At 42.8% G+C, this 25,696-nt stretch overlaps 2 protein-coding genes and 1 long non-coding RNA gene across 5 annotated transcripts in view; 1 reads left to right on the top strand and 2 right to left on the bottom strand.

The window, feature by feature from the left end:
• VILL (villin like) overlaps positions 1-751 on the bottom strand; it is a 69,618-nt gene extending 68,867 nt beyond the window's left edge. Inside the window, exon 1 of the mRNA XM_081345610.1 lies at positions 617-751. The gene's annotated coding sequence lies outside the window, so the exon portion shown is untranslated. The remainder of the gene's footprint in view (positions 1-616) is intronic.
• A 10,251-nt stretch (positions 752-11,002) lies between these two features.
• LOC308678439 lies at positions 11,003-15,360 on the top strand. Its single transcript, XR_014028664.1, has 2 exons — positions 11,003-12,797; positions 13,157-15,360. It is a non-coding gene; the product is annotated as an uncharacterized lncRNA (long non-coding RNA).
• Positions 12,143-25,696, bottom strand: part of CTDSPL (CTD small phosphatase like) — an 83,809-nt gene continuing 70,255 nt past the window's right edge. The window contains exons 6-9 of one of the 3 annotated variants that reach the window (XR_014028662.1): positions 24,221-24,313; positions 21,005-21,190; positions 18,162-18,271; positions 17,804-17,919 (exon numbers count right to left, since the gene is read on the bottom strand). Coding sequence is in view for 2 of the 3 variants with exons in the window: in XM_081345636.1 (XP_081201762.1) it covers positions 17,794-17,919; positions 21,005-21,190; positions 24,221-24,313 (405 nt within the window). In the remaining variant the exon portion in view is untranslated. Of the gene's footprint in view, positions 18,272-21,004; positions 21,191-24,220; positions 24,314-25,696 lie in introns of all 3 variants that reach the window. The other 2 variants (XM_081345637.1, XM_081345636.1) reach the window with 2 other exon arrangements.

Here is a 25,696-nt window from a genome sequence, read left to right as displayed (position 1 = left end):
ATTTTAAATTTAGGTTTGCATATCATGATTAAATGAAACATACTCAGTTATTCAGTTAATCCAGCTGTCTGGGTTTGACAATAGGCTGAACCATCAGTGGAGCTCACTTCATACCCAACAGCTAACCACAAACCAGTCAACCCAATTTTCATTTTATTGCACTGTACAAATGCTTTGGAAGGCAATTTTGTCTCCTTCAAGCAAGAGACTATTTGCAAAATTAAACGAAGCCCAACCATCCCTTCCCTTAGGAAGAGAAAAGGGGTTGATCTGCTTCCCCAATTCCAGTAGGAAACAGGAGCATTGCCTCCAGAAAACATGGCAATCCTAAATTCAACAGGAAAAGCCAGTTGTAAACAAACTCCATTTGTCCCATTTGAATTGCCTGGATAGTACAATGCATCCACCCCCTTGAGGGGGGGAGGCTGTTAAAGTCCCCTAATTCCTGAGCCGAGCTACTTTTTTAAGAGAGAGAAAAGAATGCAATTTTTCTCCCACGTAGCTGGTGATCCGGGCACTTAAGCAAAATCAACCAATCAATCCCTAAATAAAGTCAAACCAAGTTAAGCTTTCTTCCTTGTCCAAAAAAAACACCGATCTAGGAAATTCAGCTTACTTTACAATCCAGACTGTTCTGTGCTTCTGTGAGGTCCTGCCTCCAGACCGCTGGGGAAGCTGCCTTTTGAGTTTCTGGCTGGCATCAGCTGCTGTGTAATCTTTGACAAAAGGGGGCATGTCGCAGGGAAGGTGGTTGCTAACGTGGAAACCTCCCTTGACCAACCACACCCAGCTTTGCCAATGCAACTCACTGGAGAGTTAGACGAAGCAGCTGGAACGAGCTTGCCGTTGCTGGATTCGGTGCCTGTAGCAGGGGGTGAAAAGATTGAGCAACGTCTTCCCACGTATACCTGGATGACCCGACTTGTCCGAACAGGCCAACCTGGAAGTGTGTCCAAACTGGGCCAGAGGGTCTGACTACAGGTAGTCCTCAACATATGACCACAACCGAGCCCATAATTTCTGTTGCTAAGTGAGACAGTTGTTAAGTGAGGTTTGCCCCATTTTACAACCTTCCTGGCCATCCTTGTTAAGTGAGTCACTGCGGTTGTTGGTAACACGGTTGTTAAGTGAATCTGGCTTCCCCGTTGACTTTGGTTCTGAGGAGGCAAGCTATTCTCCAAAGCACCTGAAGGCAGGATAAGAAGCAACGGATGGAAACTCATCAAGGAGAGAAGCAACCTAGAACTGACAGTTAGAACAATTAACCAGTGGAACAACCTGCCTCCAGAAGTTATGGATGCTCCAACACTGGAAGTTTTTAAGAAGAGACCAGACAGCCATTTGTCTGGAATGGTATAAGGTTTCCTGCCTGAGTAGGGGGTTAGACTAGATGACCTCCACGGTCCCTTCCAACTTTATTATTATTAAATATTAAATATTCAGTTCACAAAAGGGGATCACATGATTCCAGGACGCTGCAACCACAAATAAATATGAACTAGTTGTTCAGCCTCTGAATTTTGATCACGTGACCATGGGGATGTTGCAAACGGTTGTGTGAAAAACAATAAGTAATTTTTTTCAGTGTCGTAACTGTTAATCCGTGTTTGTAAGTCAAGGACTGCTTGCAGTTGTTTCTCCCATGCATACCATATTGAGAGACAAAACAGCCTCATAAAGAAATATTTAGGTCAGTACTGTCTCACCTTGAGTTCTGTGGACTGGCTGGAGAATTCTGGGAGTTGAAGTCCACAAATCTTAAAGTTACGCTTGCTGGACACCCCTGATCTAGGACTTGGCAAGTTCAAAATATTTTTCATGTGGTGAGGGTACACATGTGTATGTTTAAATGGTGTATTTTTACCTTTTTAAGTTATTTTTTTTTCATTTATATCCCGCCTTTTTAATTTTTAGAAACAACTTAAGGCAATAAACCCATCTAATATTCCATCCCCCTCCTATTTTCCTTGATGGGAGTAAGGCAACAATTCCAAAAAAAAGTGTACTGTATCTACAATACCAATTTTCAGGAAAAACAACATACAGGTTGTATGTTTAGTGACCGTTTGAAGTTACAATAGCATAGAAAAAAGTGACTTATGACCATTTTTCACACTTTTCAACCATTGCAGTATCACCATGGTCATGTGATTCACATTCAGCTGTTTGACAACTGATTCGTATTTATGACGGTTGCAGTGTTCTTGAGTCATGTGATCTCTTTTGTGACCTTCTGACAAGCAAAGGCAATGGGGGAGCTGAATTCACTTATATATCACTAACGTATTGTTGTGATTCAGGGTCAGCCTGTGGGTTCGGCAGTTGGGTCGGACGACTCGGAGGAGGAGGGGGGTGTTGAAGACCTTGCTGAGGGGGTTGAAGATCTTGCTGATGAGAGCCCTCAGCCAGGCCCCTCCCACTTGGTCACCACGGAGACCCAGCTGTGTGAGCCTGACAGTGTGGATGAAGATGACCCACAGCTGGCCCTGTTCAAGGACACCCGACGCAGGAGGCAGTCAATTAGGAGTAAACAGAGGAAGGCAATGGGGCTTCTCAGAAGGAGGCAGAGAGAAGCCACGCCCTGAACTCTATATAAGGGGAATGTGTGGGGAGGGCTGGTTTGCTGAAGGCAACCGCTCGGATGGTTCATGTTTCTTAAAGCTCCTGTTTCTTGGTTCGTGTCTTGTTTGTTTTTGTAGCTATAAATTTGGCAGGCGTTAATTCCAGCCTCTTGCCGGTTGTAAAGGGGTTGTCCCTGCCTTTTCTGCAGGGCCGGTAGCAGGCTGGTACAGAACACGTATGAACTGCAGTGATTCACTTAACAAGTGTGGCAATAGAAGTCGTGAAGTGGGACAAAACTCACTTAAGTAATTTCTCACTTAGTGACATAAATGTGGGGGGTCCAATTGTGGTTGTAAGTCGAGGACTACCTGTATTTCTTCCTGTCAATGGTTGTAACAGAGAAAAATATTTATCTGTAATGCACAGATGCCTCCAACGTCAAACAGACACCGGAGGCATGAAATTTTGTGTTAACACACCTGGCCTATACACCAGATTGTAAGAAGTGAAGGATGGAGATCAGATTGGAAAAAGTGATCCTGTTGACATTTCAATGTAGGATTGAGTGATTGAGTGATTGATCGTATGCCATCAAATCATTTACGACTCCTAGTTAATCAGAACAGAGCTGGAAGGGACCTTGGAGGTCTTCTAGTCCAACCCCTTACCTGAGCAGGAGATCCTATACCCTTTCAGATAGATGCCTGTCCAGTCTTTCTTAAAAATCTCCAGTGATGGAGCACCTACAATTTCTGGAGGCGAGTTGTTCCGCTGGTTAATAGTTCTCACTGCTAGGAAGTTTCTCCTTAATTCCGGGTTGCTTCTCTCCTTGATTATTTCACCCCATGGATAGATTTTTTATTTTCATAGATAGGTAGGTAGGTAGGTAGGTAGGTAGGTAGGTAGATAGATAGATAGATAGATAGATAGATAGATAGATAGATAGATAGATAGATAGATAGATAGATAGATAGATAATGGATGGATGGATGGAAAGAGAGGGATAGATAGATTTTCTCCATGACAATACTGTGCAGGAGAGATATTGGAAATCAAGTTGTGTATTATTTCCTATGGGGCAGAGAGGAGAATTATAGATAGTTCATGACTTACAACTGCAATGGAGCCTGCCCGTCATAATTGTGATGGTTGTGAAACAGGTCAGTTATGTGACTGGCCTGATTTTACAACTTTTTTGGCTGTGGTCACTAAGTGGATCATTCTTAAGAGAACAGTAAGTGGCCCCAAGGAACCACTTGGTCTAAAATTACCCAGCTGGATGATTGGTTTCATGCCAAAGGCAGGACTAGAACTCACCGTCTCCTGGTGATCGGCTCAAAGTCTTGGCAAGACTGGAACTCATAGCCTAATGCTTTCTAGTTCAGCGCTTTCGTCAGAATTGTTGCTATTTTCCAGAACACACACACTCTCTCTCTATTATTCTCTCTCTCCTTCCCTCCCTCCCCATCTCTCTCTCCTTCCCCAAATATAATTCTCTGCATGGAGGTCTTCAACTCCTGGCTGCTGACACATTATAATTTAGCATCTTGAAGGATATTTCAAGGGTCTAATTTAAGGTTTGGGGTTTTAGAGTTGGGCAAGATATACAAACTGATCTCCCTTCCCCCTTTCTTCCCCTTCTCTTCCCTTTTTCACTCCTTCCCCCCCCATCTCTTCTATCTCTATCAGCCTACTGGTGGGAAAAAGACAATATTTCTCAATTTTATTTATTTATAAGATTTAGAATCCACCCAGCCAGCTCCAATAAGGACCTGGGTGGCTTACAATATTGAAAAGGCATAAAACAGGAAAGCGGTTTTTAAAATTTTATTTATTTTTCCCCCAGTTTGTTTATTTATTACAGACATGTCAAACACAAGGCCCGGGGGGCAGATCCGGCCCGCGAAGTGGTTTCATGCGGCCCGCGAAGCCATCCTGGAAACAGTGAAGGAATGGCCCCCACTGCCTTGGCCCTGGCCCAGAGACCCTCCTTCTGCCAGAGACCCCCAGATCTGTCCCACTCCTGCCCAGGTCCCCATAGGCACCCTTGATGCGAACGATGTAGAGCTGGCCACGCCCACCCAGCAGGCCATACGCACTCTAGCCACGCCCACCTAGTAGGCCACGCCCAACCTGGCCATACCCACCTGGCACCCTGAGGGCAACTGCAATGCTGATGCGACCCTCAATGAAATTGAGTTTGACACCCCTGATTTATTACCTTTATATGCTGCCTGTCTGAAAATCCATTCTGGGCAGGCTATGATTCTAGATCTCGGAGACTGCAGAAGCCCTTGCAGTTTTCTGGGCAAGGTTTTTCAGGAGGGGCTTGGCATTGCTTCCTTCCTGGGGCCGAGAGGAAGTGACTGGCCCAAGGTCACCCAGCAGTCTTCCGTGCCTAAAGCGTGGCTAGAATTCTCCATCTCCTGGTGACAGGGCCCAAAATCACCCAGCTGGCTTTCAGGCTTAAATACATGACTAAAACTCATCATCTCCTGGTGATTGGCCTAAAATTACCCAGCTGGCTTTCACACCTAAGGCAGGACTAGAACTCACTGACTCCCAGTTTTTATCCTGACGCCTAGCCACTTACACCAAGGTGGCTCTCAGCGCATGCGTGGATGTCTGTCTATAAAAAACAGGAGCTCAGGACCCAATTATATCCCTGACCTTGAGGGAACCACCAGGTTTTCAAAAACCTCTTAAGTGTGATCAAGGTGGGAGCCATCTGGATCTTGGTGAAGATGCTCTTCCAGCTATGGCAGAGAAAATGTCCTTCTTAGACATTTCAATAGATGACCTTGTTTCATTCAAGGGCTCCTGAGTGGACCCACGTTGCCTGATCATGCATGAAGAGAAGCACACAGCCCTTGCTTAAAATTACCTATCAACTTTTACCCCAACTTGAGGTCTTCCAGATAGGTGAAGGCACCTGTCACAGTTGCTCTCCTGTTCATATCTTGGTGTCATGTGCAGATGTTCAGGTAGTCCTCAACTTTCAATCGGTCGCTTAGCGACCATTCAAATTTCTGACAGACCACCCACAAAGATAATTAGAAGACTGGAAGCTATGAAGACCGGTTGCAGGAATTGGATACGTCTAGGCCAGGGTTAGGCAACCTTGGCTCTTTTATGACTCATGGACTTCAACTCCCAGAATTCCTGAGCCAGCATGGCTCAGCTTGGAAACCTCTTTCCCCTTAGCATGGCTAGCTCAGGAATTCTGGGAGTTGAAGTCCACAAGTCATAAAGCGGCCTAGGCCTAAGCTAGGGGTAGGCAACCTTGGCTCTTTTATGACTTGTGGACTTCACCTCCCAGAATTCCTGAGCCAGCCGTGTCTTGAGCTTATGTGATCGCTTTTTGCGAACTCCTGACCAGCGAAGTCAAAAGGAAAACCAGATTCACTTAACAACCGTGTTGCTAAATTAACAACTTCAGTGATTCTCTCAACAACTGTGGCAAGAAAGATCATGAAAAGAGAGCAAAACTCACTTAACAAATGTCTCGCTTAGCAACAGAAATTTTGGACTCAGTTGAGTCGTAAGTCGAGGACTATCTGCATAACCCTATTGAAAAATCTCTCAGGTTGAGATTCGTGGTGGCGCATTGGTGAGAATGCAGTATTGCGGGCTGACTCTGCCCATTGCCAGCAGTTTGATCTTGACCGGCTCAAGGTTGACTCAGCCTTCTATCCATCCAAGGTCGGTAAAATAAGGATTGTTATGGGACAACAGGCTGATTCTGTAAACCCCTCAAAGAGGGCTGCAAAGCACTGTGAAGCAGTATATGAGTCTAAGCGCTACTGTAATTACTTCACATCTGTTTCCATTCTTCATTCAGCCCACGATTGGCATCTGGAGAAGGTCAAAGGTAAAATGGATTCTCATGCCAGAGCTAATCTTTTATTGTATGATGCTGGTTGTGGCCGGCTCTCTCACAATGAAGGACAATGCACATCATTATAAACCTTGGAATTGTTCCAGTAGGCTAGAATTGCAGATTTACCTGTTTGTCCTTCTGGGGTGGTGGCTTATTAAAATCTGATAGTCTGTACAGGAAATATTTACAAATCAATGGAGGGTGGAAAGAGAAGAAGGAGGGGGAAAAAAAACCTTGGCAGGAACTTTTACAAAAATCATGCCAGGTTTTTGCTACAGATTTGCTTGGAGAACTGCTTCCTGGTATATGTATTTACAAATAGGGTGGGAAAGGAAACACGGCATTTAACAAAAGAATTATGCTCAGGAGTGAACCAGCCCTACAACTAGCTGAAAAGAGGGCAGCTAGCAAACTATTCGAGCTGCAAATACTGGGATAAAAAGAGAAAATTAAAGAAAGCCTTTTGCATTATTTTGAGAATGAGTTAAGTCAACTTCAGTTCCTAGGCTTGAGCGGTACAGCTGACACAATATTCTAATCCAGCTGATGAATCAGATGGGATTAAACATAAATTGGGTAGGTACAAACATATTCTCTCTCCAGAGCAGCGTTTCTCAAACCTGACTCTCTGAATTCCCTAAGGTAAAGGTAAAGGTTCCCCCGCACATGCGTGCTAGTCGTTTCCGACTCTAGGGGCCGGTGCTCATCTCCGTTTCAAAGCTGAAGAGCCAGCGCTTGTCCGAGGACGGCTCCGTGGTCATGTGGCCGGTATGACTAGACGCCAAAGGCGCACGGAACGCTGTTACCTTCCCACCGTAGTGGTCCCTATTTTTCTACTTGCATTTTTACGTGCTTTCGAACTGCTAGGTTGGCAGAAGCTGGGACGAGTAACAGGCGCTCACTCTGTTACACGGCACTCGGGATTCAACCCGCCAAACTGCCGACCTTCTGATCGACAAGCTCAGCGTCCTAACCCACTGAGCCACCAAGTCCCTCTGAATTCCCTAACCAGCATCTAAAACATCCTTAAACAATCCAAAAGATTGTTCAGAGATCTGTTGCAGTGGTTTCCCCCTGCAACACTCAACGGAAGTAAACTTTGGTCTTTGAAGAAGCAGGATGGAAAGACTTTTTAGACTCAGGTGTTGGAGAAGACTCTTGGGAATACCATGGACGGCCAAGAAAACAAACAAGTAGATCGACAGAATAAATCAATTCAGATTTTCTCATCCAAAGGAACTTATGACCAGTGGTTTGGACATGTTATGTAAAGTGCCAGTTTTCTGGAGAAGTCTGTAATTATGGAAAAGGTGGAAAGAAATGGAAGATGGTGAAGAGCGAGGTAGATAACCCAATCATAGTGGCATTGGGGGAACTGCTGGAGCACCTGAAAGACCAACTTTGGGGCTGATCAAATCTTAAGAGAGTTGTCACAGCAATTTAATTTAATTTAATTTAATTTAATTTATTATCATTTCTATACCGCCCTTCTCCCGAAGGACTCAGGGCGGTGTACAGGGCAAGAATAAAACACAGAAATTTACAAAAATTAAAAAATAATTAAATGCATGCCCGATTAAAATACAATTGATACATAGTAAAAACCCCAATAAGAATGATAAAAAACCCCACCAATCCCCCCTCAGGCCAGGCCGGCTTGCTCGAACAAGTATGTTTTCAGATCGCGGCGAAAGGAGCGCAGATCGGGCGCCATCCGGAGCTCAACCGGTAACTGGTTCCATAGCTCCGGGGCGCCCACAGAGAAGGATCTCCCCCTGGGGGCCACCAGACGGCATTCTCTGACCGGTGGCACCCTGAGGAGGCCCTCTCTGTGGGAACGCACAGGGCGCAGGGAGCTTGATGCCGGCAGCAGATGTTCCCTGAGGTACTCCGGCCCCATGCCATGGAGGGCTTTGAACACCATTACTAGCACCTTGAATCTCACCCGGAAGACAACTGGTAACCAATGCAGCTCACGGAGCAGAGGTGTCACGTGGGAGTATCGGGAAACTCCCAACACAACTCTCGCGGCTGCATTCTGTACCAGTTGGAGCCTCCGGGTGGTCCTCAAGGGAAGCCCCATGTAGAGGGCGTTGCAGTAGTCTAGACGAGAGGTCACGAGCGCGTGAGTGACCGTGCATAAATCATCCCGGCTTAGATAGGGCCGCAACTGGCGCACCAGGCGAACCTGGGCGAAAGCCCCCCTAGCCACGGCCACCATGTGATCTTCCAAGGTAAGCCGCGAATCTAGGAGGACTCCCAAGTTGCGAGCCCTATCTACGGGGGGTAATAATTCACCCCCCATAGAGAGAGAAAGTTGACTTGACATAATCAATGAGATTAAAAAAAAAATAAAGTTCTGATGCTCAACCAATTTAACAAGCCTTGCCAGTTTTTGATAGTTGTATGGGTTGCATATTCTACAATCAGATCTTGTAGTATAAAGACGTTATAAATCTTATAAAGGCATACATTCTGACATCGGGTGCTGTCTCGATCCTTAAAAGTGAACGAAATTACAGGTCGTCTTTGACATATGACAACCGAGCCCAAAATTTCTGTTGCTAAGCAAGATAGTTGTTAAGGGAGTTTGGTCCCATTTAACGATTTTCTTGTGGTTAAGTAAATCACTGCAGTTGTTAAATTTGTAACATAGTTGTTAAGTGAATCTGGCTCTCCCCCATTGGCTCTGCTTGTCAGAAGGTCACGAGAGGGGATCACGTGACCCTGGGACATTGCAACCGTCATAAATATGAGACAGTTGCCAATATCTGAATTTTGATCACATGACCGTGGGGATGCTGCAACAGTTGTGTGAAAAACAGTCATGTTTTTTAATTGATGTAACTTTAAACGGTCACTAATCAAATGATTGTAAGTCAAGGACTGGTTGTAAAATGGAATTAAAATCGAACTGAATTTGGAGCTATAAGAAGTGCGGCCTAGGGCAGGGGGTTGGACTAGAAGACCTCCAGGGTCCCTTCCAGCCATGATTCTATGTCTCTCAGTGCCACCTATTTCTTTTACCTGATTCTATTAAATACCCAAGGCCACTCCAAGACTAAATGTAGTACATGAAAATATTTGTACAGGAAGCCACCAAAATGTTGCAGGCAGAATATATTGCAATAAAAATAATTTTTGATTTTATTATTAAATTTATATGCAGCCCATCTCACTGATACAGGGAATACAGTGCAAAAAACAGGAAAAAGTCCCAACGCCAGGCTGTCTTTGAAACATTGCATGTTAGAATAGGCATTAATTTCATTTCTGTTAAAATTTGAAATTATGTGCCAGAGCAAGCTTTGCTATTTCCTGGTATTCCTTCTCTGTTATTAGTGCTTTCAAAATCAGAGGTTGCAGAGAGTAGGTTAAAGGCAAATACTTCGCTAGAAAACTGTAGACTCTACACAGTGATATATGTGCAGGGAGGTCATCATATAATAGGCTTAGCAATGGCTGGAAAATGGACTTAAGACGAGTGCTGATCCAGTGGGATTCATTCTGTTTTAACTCACTGATGTTGCATTTCCTGGTCAAAAATTACTTGCTCGACTCTGCCATCTTGTGGCCTCAAAAATGTGTACATTAGTGATCTCATGAATCCCCACTTGTGGACTTCAACTCCCAGAATTCCCCAGCCAGCATTGAAGTCCACAAGTCTTAAAGTTGTCAAGTTTGGAGACTCCTGCTCTAAATTAACATATTGGGATATAGTTTTCTGGATTGATTAGATAGATAAATAGATAGATAGATAAATAGATAAATAGATAGATAGATAAAGAGAGAGAGAGAGAGAGAGAGAGAGAGAGAGAGAGAGAGAGAGAGAGAGAGAGAGAGAGAGAGAGAGAGAGAGAGAGAGAGAGAGAGAGAGAGAGAGAGAGAGAACATAGGTCCATTTCATTGCAGTGCTCACTCTGGTGGATGCAAATTTTAGAGGATCCTTTTACAGGATGAAATCATATTTGAATGAAAAATTCCATGCAAATTAGGAATATACTGTATGTCTTTTTGTTTTCAATGTTTTTATTCACAATCCCTTTGGAAAGCTGACTTTTTTAGAACTTTACTTAACACATCCTAAATTAATCTAAGCACTCATTCAAAGGGCGCTACTCCAACAGAGCTTTTGTTAAGACACTGTTTTGCTTAAATAAGGGACATTTTGGACAAAATTGTTGTTCTTTTAAGGGATAATGGTTAACATTGTCTAAAAATCAGTAACTGCTGACTTGGTCTACTTCTGGGTGCCAAGTTGTTCAGGAAACTTGTAGCAGAATTTAAAACAGCCTAAGTGCTTTCTGGACGCAGGCAGATTTTATCTCCCAGAATTCTTCAGCCTATGTCCCTTTGCAGAGAATTCTGGGAATTGAAGTTCCACACATTAGGAAGTGGCCCAGTTTGGAGAAACTCTGATCTGTAATCAGTGGGAAACTGTTTTCCTCTTTTAAAGAGGAAATTGTTGGGTTTTTTCCCCCAAAATTGCATGTTTCCTTTCTATGCCCCCATGCACAACTGTCCAAATTCCATTTTAAAAAATCTTTTAATTTTCCACAGTAAAAAAACCTCAATACCCCCCACTCCCATTAACCCTGTTTATCAATGCTTTGCTTCCTTCCCCAAATCCACCCATGGTTAAATCTGTTTATTTCAAGAACTGTGGCATTGTTCAACGCAGGGAAGTGTGTAAACAGTTCCTTTATTAGATTAACAAACGGTTCAACCATTGCTGATGATCTTTTCATATTTCCCAGAAATAAAATAGGAAAAAAATAGACAGCTTTTATTTATTTTGCATAGGTAGCTGATAGGATTTCAAGCCATTTTTTTTCAATCCCAATTTGCTTTCCCAAAGTAATTGTTGCAGCACCTTTAAATCAGAGGCAAAAACATTCGATTTACAATACGACTGTGCGGTTTGGTTTTATTATTATTTTTTAAAAACAGATCTATATAGCATTTTTTTAATTTTGGAAAATATATATATAGAGAGAGACTACAGATTTTTTTTTACACTGATATTTCCAGGTTTTTTGAGATCGGATTTTGCACATTTTCATTCTAGTTCATCAATGATGCCAGGACTAGAGACTGCACACACCACAAATTAACAACTCTTGAGGTGGAGTGATTTGGCAATTAAAAGCTTTCCTTGCTGTATTTTTTTTTAAGTTACAGTACAAAAAGTTGAGCAAGAAGGAACCATGCCTTATTTTCTTGATTGTTTCCCTCCCCCCCCTTTCCAGTTTTGGTAAAATATATTTCTGGACACAGCCAATATTTGTCTATTTAACTATTGTGGATATTTGTTTATTGTTATTCTGCTTCCCAACTTGAGATCAAAATTAGAAGGTTAGGTGAATTACACTAAGTACAATGAAATACATAATGGAAGTAACAATTCTGCAGAGCTGCCAGTGCTTAGAAAAGAAGCAGTGTCAAATCTCTCATTTCTTCTTTCAACCGCTGTGTAAGTTACTCACTGTGGAAAGACCTGAGTAACTTTTTTCAAGCAAGAGGAAAGACTGAGCGGACACAATTCTCTCTTGCTACCCAATGAATCCATAGGCTGCTTATGAGTGCAAAGAAAACTGGAGGGAAGAGAAATGAAGGGAAGAAAAGGCGGTGGCGGGTAGGCAGGGCTTTTTTTCTCATAGAACGCTCAGAACGGAGTTCCGGCACCTTTTTTGGATGGAACCTTGTAGGGTAAGCAAGGCGGATTGTATGACATGTGTGAGTTCCGGCACCTTTTTCTTTTACAAAAAAAGCACTGGGGGTAGGGGTAGGGAATTTTATACTCTAGGAACTTCAAGTGCTGGTATTGCATCATGACCGTTTCTAAATCACCCCACAAACACACACACACACACCGACAAAAAAAAATCTCCCAACATACAACTGACAACAGAACTTCTCAAGAGGCAAGACTTCAAAACAAGTAATGATACAAGATTGAAATATGTACTCATCACTGCAGTTTTGGCTTGGCATATTCACTTGTGAGCATTAAAAGCAAATCAAACTTGCAGCTGAATATGAAAAGTCACCTATCCACGAGGGGGGGGGGCAGGATTTTCAGAAATATTTTATTGACGGCCATGATTCTGTTAAATTTCATTTCACGGGATGAGTAATAATAGTTTTTTTAAACAAAAAAAAGTCAAGTCAAGCAGAAGCTAGAATTCAGGGCTCTGGAACAGGGTTTGTGGATTAAAGATGGCTGCAACCGTAAGGGCTGAAGCCCCGCCCTCTTTTCCACTTGCACTATCGGCTTTTTTGACTCCGCCCCTATCTGCTCCCTGGGCTGCTTGCATTCAGATATTCAAAATGCCACCATTCAGCTACACCAGGGGTGTCAAACTCAATTTCATTGAGGGCCGCATCAGCATTGCGGTTGCCCTCAGGGGGCCGGGTGGGTGTGGCCAGGGTGGGCGTGGCCTACTGGGTGGGCGTGGCCAGAGTGCGTATGGCCTGCTGGGTGGGCGCGGCCAGCTCTACATCGTTCGCATCAAGGGTGCCTATGGGGGCCTGGGCAGGAGTGGGACAGATCTGAGGGTCTCTGGCAGAAGGAGGGTCTCTGGGCCAGGGCCAAGGCAGTGGGGGCCGTTCCCTCACTGTTTCCAGGAAGGCTTTGCGGGCCACATGAAACTACTTTGCGGGCCGGATCCGGCCCCCGGGCCTTGTGTTTGACATGTCTGAGCTACACTGAAGAACGTGGTAGATGTCGTTGACTCATTCCCTTCCAATCAGGAGCACCATCTTGGCTAACCTTTCTACAAGAAGCCAACATGGTGCATTCAACCCAGGGCAAATGCAGATGGTCAGTGTGTTTCTGAAAATTGTGCAGATGTCAACAGAATTCTAGTTTACAGCAATGCAGGATTGCACATTGCATACAAGGTATCCTCTGCCTTGTGTTAAAACTGTTTGGATATAACTGATTGGAAGTTGAATGGCTTACTACAGGGCTTTTCAACCAGTGGTACAGATACCGGGGGCAGCACCGCACAAGCTTGAGCGAGAGACGGCTGGAGCTGCAGGGCTGTCAGGGCTCAGCGGAAGCGCCAGGATCGGCACCAGGATCCAGCTGGAGCTCGGCGCTGATCCTGCCGCTTCTGCTGAGCCCAGAAGAAGCGCCAATCAGCTGGAATGTTGCAGCATCTCCAGGGTCTTGTGGTTTACATTCAGATGCTTGGCAACTGATTCATATTTATGATGGTCACAGTGTCCCAGGGTCATGTGAAGTGACCAAAACCTGATGCAACCACCCAGCAGACGGGGGGAATAAAAACCAAACACCCTCCCACACACAACCCCGCTACCAATCCTCAACAGAAATGCCCACAACAATGAAAACCTCGGACAAGAGGAAGAGCGCCGCTGGGCGGGCAGGCAGGTGTCTTGCTCGGCTGTAGCTTGGGGGGAACTTTTTTCAGTGCCATTGTAACTTTGAACAGTCACTAAGTGAACTGTTGTAAGTCGAGGACTACCTATAGTTCATCACTTTTTTCCTTTTTTGGTCATCAAGTTTTTGACCCCTTGGTAGGCGACTGGTGGTACTCGGATGTTGCCATATCCTAAAAGTGGTACAATGGGTGAAAAGGTTGAACAGCCCTGGCTTACTGAAGTGGACAATAGCTGATTTTCTTCTCCATACGTGCGACAGATCACGGATCAGGAAACGGTTCTGAGGAATTCTTAAGAACCTTGAATATGGCTGTTAAGATGCTTCATAAGATAATTCCCCAAAATGTACTGTCTCAGAAAATCCCGCACAAACAGAAGTAGCGCCTAAATTTTAAAACAGATTTTCTTCAGACTTCCACAAGTAACTTCCTGAAATTGTGTTCAAGCCAGGAAAACTGTTGTAACCGTGATTTTCCAAAAAAATAATAATGATCCATTTCCTCATCCCAGAATTTATCGGAATTTGGACCCCCCCCACCAGAAGTTCTATTGCCTGCTGGATGTGGGATTCCCACCATGATACAAAACACTTTTCGTCATCAACATTCATTCGAAGACATTTAAGGCAACCGGATAGAGGGATATAAAAAAGTGAACATCAAACAAAATGGCCTGCGTTATGCACAAAAAAGATCGCATAAAACTGTCAAAGACACACATCATATTAGAAAGGGCAAGATAGGATGGAAACTGGTTGTTGGGAAGATCAAAAGATTCAAGACAAGCCAGAAAAACCACTGCCATTTTTCTTCAACTTAACTTCAACCGTTCCCATCGTATTTGCCCCCGTTACAACCTGAATTCCTTTCCCTGCAGTCTGTATTCGTGGCTCAGAAAGCCAGAACGCACAGTGGAAAAACAAAAACAAAACACTGCTTAGAGAACACGCTTTGGCAGTATAAATGCTTCACTATTTTTCAAGTCAAAGTCCAAATTAAAGATGTGACTAAAGTTAAGTTTCATGGACGTAACCAGCATTCAAATAAAACTTCAAACAAAAGAAAGAAAGAAGGAAAGAAAAGGCAAATAAAATCACCCACACTCCAGAGGTTATTATTCTCTATAAATCAGATTCTTGGGGGACAAAATGTACGATTAAAAGAAGGACCTTCAATCAGCCAGATGAAGATATGTGCAAAGGGAATTCTTTGGGGTTCATATAGGACTATCCTGCTTATACAATACTGGTTAGAGCTCGCCAAGCACTGATTAAAAATCCCTTTGAGGGAGTCGCAAGCCTAATTTTTGGCTTTTTGTTTTACTGTGCCTCTGATCCCGTTTTCTGCCTGGGGATATTGGCCTGAATGTTCACACCGAATCAACGGGCCCATCTGCTTGTTAACGGATTCTTTTCTCTTTTTCTCTTTTTTTTGACCCTTTTAACAAATTCAACTAAAATTGGGCAAAGGCAAGGAGCAAGAACCTGCAATTTTAGCATCTGAGAGGTTTTTTTTTTTAAAAAAAACCTGGGATAAGCACCAAATTTTTTTTGAAGACAGTTCTTGTCCACTATGGCTAATTTGAGCATTTCAAAGGACTTCAGTCGGTGTAAAAAAAAAAAAAAGAATAAAAGTGAATATACAAGGAGGATGGAAAAATAGGACTGACGTGCACCCTCTTTTGGATTCAAGAGGTCCAAAAAAGAGAGAAAAACATATTTGTATGGAAGACCAACATCCTTGATGTTTATCGCAATGTTTCCCTACAAGGATTAAAAAAAGGAAAAAAAAAAGCATACATCTAAAGAACAGAGAATGATTTCACAATCTTGACCAAGAAAACAAAAAATAAAATAAAATATATAAATCAGTGTGGTGTAATTGTGCTTTCTCTCGGTCCAATGTACTTAACAGGTTTGTGGTTTTTGGAGAAAATCAAACCTTGTTCTATACCAGGGGTGTCAAACTCAATTTCATTGAGGGCCGCATCAGCATTGCGGTTGCTCTCAGGGGGCCGGGTGGGTGTGGCCAGGGTGGGCGTGGCCTACTGGGTGGGCGTGGCTAGAGTGCGTATGGCCTACTGGGTGGGCGTGGCCAGCTCTCCATTGTTCGCATCAAGGGTGCCTATGGGGGCCTGGGCAGGAGTGGGACAGATCTGGGGGTCTCTGGCAGAAGGAGGGTCTCTGGGCCAGGGCCAAGGCAGTGGGGGCCGTTCCCTCCCTGTTTCCAGGATGGTTTCGCGGGCCGCATGAAACCACTTCGCGGGCTGGATCCGGTCCCCGGGCCTTGTGTTTGACATGTCTGTTCTATACTAAGGAATAAGCACATGCCAAATAAAAATACTAAAGGCTTTTCACTCAAGACAACCCAATTTTCCCCAAATGAATGTCCAGTTCTAAGGATCTCCATGCACCAACCCTAGATCAGGTTAGAAAGTTGCTAAGAAAAATCAAAATCAAATGTTCCATCGTAGAATTAAAGCATAGAACTAAACATCCCTATTTTACTTTTCTTTCTTTTTTTAAAAAAATGGGAGAAGCATGAAGGGGGGGGGGGAAATTCCACCGTGGAAGCTCTGATGGCAACCCCAAATTAAAAAAAAAATAATTAACTGATTAACACGTGACTACATCAGGCCAGAAACTAAGTATGTAAAGGTCTTTTGAAATTCCAGTAGCACAGGCACAGCGGCAAGGAACAGTATAACAGCCAAAGTTAAAGTTCCATTTGGTGAGCCTTCCGTAGCAGCAGTCAAGAGGGGAAACAAAACACGGGGCAGAACTTTAAAAAAATAATAATAAAGGGAAGTGGTCTCGCACAAGGGCCATTGAAAGGAAGGAGGATTATGGGAAAAAAACGTCCTTCCCCCCTCCGCCCCCCCCCCCCGGGACTTTAGCCCATCGTTTGAAACGGCTCACTATAAATATCTCACACTTAATAAATACACTCATTGTCTTCTATGCTTTCTCTCTATTTCATCCCTGACATCAGAAACACCAGGCAGTTGTGCGTTAGCAAACACAATCAAAGATTCTTCTTGAAGGGAAGAAGGACTGGCAAGAGATGGGCATTTCCCATTCCATTTTGCTGAATGCCATAATTTTTTTTAAAAAAATAATAATGCAGAAATGCCCTAATCTAAGTGCAAAACCTTATCCAAATCAGCAAGGGAGCTGTATCTCCACTCTGGATATTATCCCATTTACTTCTACCGATTGGTATGCAGCTTCAAATGTGGTACAAAATATAGCCATTGGGGTCTTTTTTGTTTAAAAAGGACAGTTAACTAGGAGAGCGGAATCCACAAGCTTCCCCAAATTTCTCCTTTGATTCCATAGTTTATATGTTGCTCTATAAAAAGTCTCCCAACTCTTTTTTCTTCTTCTTCTTCAAGCATTTAAACAATACAAGACTAAAAGATTTTGGAAATACCCCTTATACAAAAAGTGATATTTTTTTTAAATCTTAAAACAACATTCAAAAAGGCACTTCATCCTGGAAGAAATTAAGTTCAGAGACAGGTCAACTGCTCTAAGAAGCAGGGTGGGGTGGGAAAAACACTCTGCATAGCAGGATGAGTTAGGAAGGGGAGGATGTCTTGACTGTTTGAAGATAACACCAAGCTTTCTTTTTTTTCTTCTTCTTCTTTTTTTGGCATGTTTTAAGAAAAAAAAAAGCAGAATTTGTAAAACGCGTCCATTTATGAAATGCGTTAAAAGTCCCATTCAAAATAGCTTCTATTTCTTTTATGTTCTCTTCCTTGATTTTTGTTTTAAAAAGTAGTCTGGTCACCTTAGGGCGTTAGGTCAACCCCCGTGATTTAGAAACGCTGAGTCGGGATTGTCTTTCCTGGCAGAGGAAGATCAGAAACATCCAGAGCAGCCTCAGTAAGATGCTTCAAGGGGGTTTGCGGTAAAGCCACAAGGACTGGCGTTGAAAAGGCTACCTGCTACACAGCTGATGGAGCATTGTGTAGACTTCCTCCTCTTGGCTTAATCCTTCGAAGAAAGGAATAAGGTCTAACAATTCTGTGTCTGTCATGTCATCAAACCAGGACTGAACAGGCACCTGAAAGAAAGAAAGAAAAAAAAACACCCCAATATCTAACATTGTTATTCATAAAATAATAATCCTGCAGTTCTAGGTTCCTTGAACCTGCAAGGAATTCCTTAGGAAAAGACCGATTGACTGATACAAGCCCATCTGAACGTGGCATGGGGAATCCTGGACTTACAGCCATTCGTCTAGTGAAGGTTGGGAGTTGCAACCGCACTGAAAAAAGTGACTCATGACTTGTTTTTCGCACTTACGACCGTTGTAGCATCCCCGTGGTTAGGTGGTCAAAATTCAGACGCTTGGCAACTGGCTCCTATTTATGACAGCTACCATGTCCTGGGGTCATGGGGTCCCCTTTTGTGACCTTATGAAAAGCAAAGTCAGTGAGGAAAGCCAGATTCACTTAACAACCGTGCTACTAATGTAACAACTGCGGTAGTTCATTCAACACCTGTGGCAAGGAAAGGTGATAAAAAGGGGTAAAACTCACTTAACGATTGTTTTATCAGTGGAAAACCTGGACTCAGTTGTGGTTGCATGTCGAGGACAAAATGTATAGGAAGGCAAGCAGAAAGTCTTTCACACACAGTAGCTCCAGTCATGAAGTTCCAGGCAAAGTCAAGGGGTCCATTTGCATTTATTCAAGCAGATCGCTTTGTGTTTTATTCATTTATATCTATCCCATCTTTATTATTTTTACAAATAATTCAAGGTGGCAAACATATCCAGTACACCTTCCTCCTCCTAGTGTTATCACAACAGCAACCCTGTGAAACTAGTCGAGGAGAGAAGCAACCTGGAACTAAGGAGAAATTTCCTGACAGTTAGAACAATTAACCAGTGGAACAACCTGCCTCCAGAAGTGGTGAATGCTCCAACACTGGAGGTTTTTAAGAGGAGACACTGGACAGCCATTTGCCTGAAATGGTATAAGGTTTCCTGCCTGAGCAGGGGGTTGGACTAGATGACCTCCAAGGTCCCTTCCAACTTTATTATTATTAAAAAGGTGGGTTGGGCTGAGAGAGAGGGCCTGGCCCACAATCACCCAGCTGGTTTCATGCCTAAGGCGGGACTACAACTCACTGTCTCCTGGTGATTGGCCCAAAGTTACCTAGCTGGTTTTCATCCCTAAGGCGGAACTAGAACTCATTGTCTCCTGGTGATTGGCCCAAAGTTACCTAGCTGGTTTTCATCCCTAAGGCGGAACTAGAACTCACTGTCTCCTGGTGATTGGCCCAAAGTTACCTAGCTGGTTTTCATCCCTAAGGCGGGACTAGAACTCATTGTCTCCTGGTGATTGGCCCAAAGTTACCTAGCTGGTTTTCATCCCTACGGCGGGACTAGAACTCACTGTCTCCTGGTGATTGGCCCAAAGTTACCTAGCTGGCTTTCATGCCTAAGGCGGGACTAGAACTCATTGTCTCCTGGTGATTGGCCCAAAGTTACCTAGCTGGTTTTCATGCCTAAGGCGGGACTAGAACTCATTGTCTCCTGGTGATTGGCCCAAAGTTACCTAGCTGGTTTTCATCCCTAAGGCGGGACTAGAACTCATTGTCTCCTGGTGATTGGCCCAAAGTTACCTAGCTGGTTTTCATCCCTAAGGCGGGACTAGAACTCATTGTCTCCTGGTGATTGGCCCAAAGTTACCTAGCTGGTTTTCATCCCTAAGGCGGGACTAGAACTCATTGTCTCCTGGTGATTGGCCCAAAGTTACCTAGCTGGCTTTCATCCCTACGGCAGGACTAGAACTCACTGTCTCCTGGTGATTGGCCCAAAGTTACCTAGCTGGCTTTCATGCCTAAGGTGGGACTAGAACTCCCTGTCTCCTGGTGATTGGCCCAGAGTCGTTCACCTGGCTTTCATGCCCGAGGCGGGACTAGAACTCACTGTCTCCTGGTGATTTGCCCAAAGTTACCTAGCCGGCTTTCATGCCTAAGGTGGGACTAGAACTCACATCTCCTGCTTTGTAACCTGATGCCTTAACCATAGACGAATCTTGTTCAGTTGGGTTGTTTGCTTGCAGAGGTTTCATTACCCAACCAGGTAACATCATTATCTTATTTCTGTCCCTTTCTAGAGAGCTGCCTCTTTCAGGGTGGGAGACTCTACCAAGCCCCACTAGATTTTCTCATACATAATTTGGCATTTTAGGCTTTATTTTATTAAACACTGAAACCACCCCTCTCTGTCACAGAAGGGCTCTGTGCCGCGTACAAATAAAATATTAAAATATAAAAAGAGTGTACAAAATATAAAAAGGAAAGGATAAATTAAAAATAAATGTGTTAATTAAAAGGAAGGGGACTCCTTGGAGAAGACCCTGATGCTGGGAAAGATGGAAGGTAGAAGAAGGTATGGCAGAGGATGAGACAGCTAGCGTCATCCACGCAAGGAACACAAATTTGGGGAAATTCCAGGAGACAGAATGGAATAACAGAATCACAGACTTGGAAGGGAACTTGGAGGTCATCTAGTCCAACCCCCTGCTCAGGCAGGAAACCCTATTCCATTTCGGACAAATGGCTGTCCAGTCTCCTCTTAAAAACTTCCAGTGTTGGAGCATTCACCAGTTCTGGTGGCAAGCTGTTCCACTGATTAATTGTTCTAACTGTCAGGAAGTTTCTCCTTAGTTCCAGGTTGCTTCTCTGCTTGATTAGTTTCCATCCGTTGCTTCTTGTCCTGCCTTCAGGTGTTTTGGAGAACAGCTTGACTGCCTCTTCTTTGGGGCAGCCCCTGAGATAATGGAAGGCTGCTATCATGTCACCCCTCGTCCTTCTCTTCATTAACTAGACATACCCAATTCCAGCAACTGTTCCTTGTATGTTTTAGCCTCCAATCCTCTAATCATCTTTGTTGCTCTTCTCTGCACTCTTTCTAGAGTCTCAACATCTTTTTTACATTGTGGCAACCAAAACTGGATGCAGTATCGCAAGTGTGGCCTTACCAAGGCCTTATAAAGTGGTACTAACACTTCACAGGTTAATGTGAAGACAATGGAGAACAGGGTGGCTTGGCATGCTGTGGTCTGTGGGGTTGCGAAGACTCGGACACAACTTAGCGACTGAACAACAACAAAATTGAAAGCAAAGCTACTTACTGCATTTTCAGGATGGAAGATGTAAGATGCAGGAGAATTGTCTACAATGATGACTTTGCTCAATTCTCGCCCAAGCCGGCTAAGATCTTTCACATAATTTCCTCTGTGGAAAAGACAGGATTCCCGGAAGAGTCGCGCCTTAAACACACCCCAACGATCCAACAAATCTGCCACCGGATCTGCATACTTTGTATATATATATTTTTTTTATAAAAGAGAAGGGGTTATGGTTAAGAAATAGAGAATGTTTCTCTCCCTGTGAATACTAAATGTATTTTTAATACAAATATTAAATAAGCCCCAATGAAGAGAAGAAATAAAGATAAAATCACCATGACAATGAGGCTAAGTGCTTTCCTAGGATGTGCTATAAAACTTCCAGAAATCAAAAATGATTGCAGACATTGGGTTAAAATGTCCTTTTTTGTCTGGTGGAAATGGTTCGAGCTTAGGATCAGAGGTCTCCCTGGGACCAAGTGCCAAAAGAGACTCCAATAAATTGAGGATTAAGTAATCTCAATTTCTGCCATAAACTTGTGGCTGTTTAAGAAGACAGTGTAAAATGAAGAGTTTCAGAGGACTGCAAACAGCAAAACTGTGGTCTGTTAGCACGAAGCCACATCATTAAAATCTCTGTATCCATAGTATATTTAAGGCAGGGCTCCCAACCTTTTCTATACCCCGCACCCTAGAACACTTCTGATATATTCTCACACCCCTTACAAAAGTTCAAAATAATGGCAATGAATTATGCATATACACTATAATTTTGAAAACCCAAGTTTTTGCACCCCCTGGAATATCATCTCGCACCCCCAGGGTTGGGACCCCCTGATTTAAGGTATATTATGCAGGGCCAGCTCCATAAACTGCACGTTTGATTATGAAAAGAGATTTAAAATGTAAAAGAATGACTTTCTACTAACAGCTGTTGTTGACAAGAGAATATAGATACAGGTAGTCCTTGACGTATGACCAGAATTTCCGCAGCTAAGCAAAATGGTTGTTAAATGCCCAATTTTATGACCTTTTGTGCCACGACTGTTAAGTGAACCATTGCATTTGTTAAGTGAATCATGTGGCCATTAAGAGAATCAAACTTCTCTTCGCCATTGATCTTTATTTTTGTCAGAAGCCAGCTGGGAAAGTTGCAAATGGCGATCAGATGAATCCGGAACATTACAACTATCCTAAATACATGCTGGTTGCCAAGCACCCAAATTTTCATCAAGTGGGGATGCTACCTAAGTCACTTTTTTTTTAAGTGTCACTATAACTATGAACAGTCGTTGGAACACTTGTAAGTCAAGGACTGCCTGTGTAAATTATTAAACAGAATAAGCAGGCCTATGAGATATGGGATTAGGAAAATTTTCCACAATATTTTTTTCTGAAGAACAACTTGTGGTACGGCTAGGAATGGGCATTAAGAGATTCAGTGTTTAATCACCAGAACTGTCAATTGACAAGGAAAGACACCCCGCCCCACACACTCTGGCTTTAGAACAGGTATCTTCCAACATGGCCCTTTTATGACTTGTGTACTTCAACTCCCAGAATTCCTCAGCCAGGCACGCTTGGCTGTGGAATCCTGGGAGTTGAAGTCCACAAGTCATAGAAGGGCCAAGTTTGAAGACCCCTGCTTTAGAACAAGAAAACAACTAAGCAGTTAACTTTTGCATAAGGCATCTCACTGTATCTCACAAACCTTCTTAGATAAAATGTTTGATCATAATTATTTAGTGTTCTTTGAGCACGGAAGTCATTTCTAGATACTTTTGAAAAATGCAATTGCTGAGAGCCAAGGATTATTGAATTGGTTATAAGCGTCTGCAAGCCTGGTTATTTTTTTTGACCACCAGGCTAATGAACTTGTCTTGATTTTTTTAGTCTTCCTTCTGAAGAACTAGAAAAAGGAAGCCAATACTTTTGGCAGAGTATTAAAGCTGCTTTACTGCTGAAGTTTGGGGTTCTGTTGCCGCTTGAAATACTTGAACCTGGGTCCTCTGCCAGCACCACTCCTGGTGTGAACTGAACACACTGATATCATATCTAGACAAGAGATTTGTAAAAAAAAGGCATTCTGCAAAGTTTCTTCTAGCTGTTCAGAGAGGGATCTATCGATGCCTGCACAGGTGCTTTGCCTAGCTGGTGATCTATTCTGCAAATGGGCACAGGTATAGCATTGCTTATAATGTTTTTATCCAGAATAGCAATGATTTTGATGAAGCAGCCTTGCATGGAAGCCTCTCTTGCAAACAAGGGTCACTTGTCAACTTATTTGTGAGAACCTTCTATTCCACTGGTTAATACAGACACACCCGCACCTTCCCAATTTCTCCACTGCTATCAAGCGTGCACAATAATGATTCCATCCTCTAGAAAAGCAGACTGAACTTTACTGCTATCAGAGGTAGGGACAACACTGGACAGGCCACAAGATTAAACATTTATGGTGGAGTTCACTATAAGCACTACGACTTCTAATTCAAGGGCACAATGAAGTATTGGTTCCCTTCTTTCCTGGTTAGGAACATCCCAAGCCCACAAACACAGATAACGTCAGCAGAATTTGCATTCTTGTTGATTTTTTATTTTTTTTATTTTTGGAGTTTGCTGTGTACGTTTTGACCTGCTTGAAGACTCTACTATTAATTGCCCATAAATCGAGCCAACCATGCAGCGGGATCTGCTTAAATTGTCTCAAGTTTAAGGATAGTACATTATATAATAAGCTAGTTTTCTCTCTACCCTCACATAACCATGGTAACTAAAAAAAGCCTCCCATATTGGCATCAGGAGCAATCCAGGAAGGCTAAGTTATGAGAGAGCCCATATGTGATACGGTTACCATGGAAACACTTACCCACACATTAGCAGACAAAAGTACACGTTGCCAGATAAAGAAAGCAGAAGAAAAAAGGGGTGGGAGGGAGATGAAGATAATTATTTTCTCCTTATTTGATATGACATGCCCGCCCCCCAAAAAAAACAACAAAAAACCACTGACCCAACTTTCCTTTGTAGGAGATTTGGGTAAAGGAAGAAAACTGAATTGTTATTGTTCACCAAATGCCCGTTTCTCTTCAGGGATGCTGGACAGCCCGGCCAATATTACAAAATTAACCCTAGCGACAGGGTGCTGTGTCCAACTTTGGAAGTCCTGAAATGAAGCAAAATTGTGAGAATAAGAGGCACGCCAACTGCGCAACTTACTTTTGCTAGGCTGGCTGTGAATAGCACACATTCATAGAGGGCTCCCATTCTTTGAAGAAATTTGTCCACGTGTGGCCGTTTTAACACATAAACCTGAAGGGTAAAGAAAGAAAGGCAGCCGCTGAGATTCAAGGATGTGCGCAGGCAGCTGAAGCTCACCATCCTTGCAGGATCAATTTGTATTTCGATAAATAGGAGAGGCGAAGGGAAGTCCCGCTGGATCGTTACCTAGCTAGTGGGTTTTGTTCCTGTATAAATCAGCGAGATGCTTCAGGAAAAGACAGTGTAAACTTAAAAAGGACGTAATTTTAAAATTATTAATCTATCATACTAATTCGAAGAAATTTTATTCCTCTGCAAAAAGAATGAATGGGTTCACAATGCTCTCTTTTTCTAGCCTTCAAAAAGAGGAAGACTTTGTTCTGAAAGTGAAAATAAGCTCCTATTTCATTTTGTTCCATTTTTCAAAATGGAAAAATCCCGGATTTGTGAATGGATTTTCATAGCTTTTACTATTAAATAGCTATTGATAGAGAAGCAACCTAGAACTAAGGAGAAACTTCCTGACAGTTAGAACAATTAATCAGTGGAACAGCTTGCCTCCAGAAGTTGTGGGTGCTTCATCACTGGAAGTTTTTAAGAAGAGACTGGACAGCCATTTGTCCGAAATGGTATAGGGTTTCCTGCCTGAGCAGGGGGTTGGACTAGATGACCTCCGAGGTCCCTTCCAACTTTTTATTATTATTATTATTATTATTATTATTATTATTATTATTATTATTATTATTATTATTATTATTATTATTATTTATTATTATTATTATTATTATTTATTATTTTATTATTATTATTATTATTATTATTATTATTATTATTATTATTATTATTATTATTATTATTATTATTAGACTGTAGCTAAAATACTTCAGCAAATAATTACAGTTAATGCAATAAAATGTATCCGTACTAACTCAAGAAATGTTATTCCTCTTACATAATTATTGGATATGGAAATAAATACAGGAGGTCCTCAACTTACAATCTCAATGGAGCCCAAACTTTTTGTTGTTAGGCAAGGCAGTTGTTGAGTAACTTTTGCCCATTTTGTTCCCACTTTTTTGGGGAGCAGCTTTTTAAGCTGAATCCTATGTCATTTAGCAAATCCAGCTTCCCACAATGACTTTGCTTGTTGGAAGCTGGTTGGGAAGATTACAAATGGTGATCACACGAACCTGGGACACTGCAACTATCCAAAACACATCAGTTGTGAAGTGCCTGAATTTTGAACAGGTAACCTTGGGGATGCTGCCACAGTCTTATTAAGTATGAAAAAGGTCATACTCAATGCTGTTATAAACTTCAAACGGTCACCAAAGAAATACCTGTATGTCAAGGACTACATGTTCTGACTTAAGGTAGAGGTACAACAAAAGAGGAAGACAAACATTATAGGTATTGTGTCAACACATAGTTTGG

This window comes from Vipera berus, assembly GCF_964194415.1.
Source record: "Vipera berus genome assembly, chromosome: Z".
Classification (NCBI taxonomy): domain Eukaryota; kingdom Metazoa; phylum Chordata; class Lepidosauria; order Squamata; family Viperidae; genus Vipera; species Vipera berus.
The sequence above is the reverse complement of the archived record's forward strand: the minus strand, read 5'-3'. Positions and strand labels throughout refer to the sequence as shown.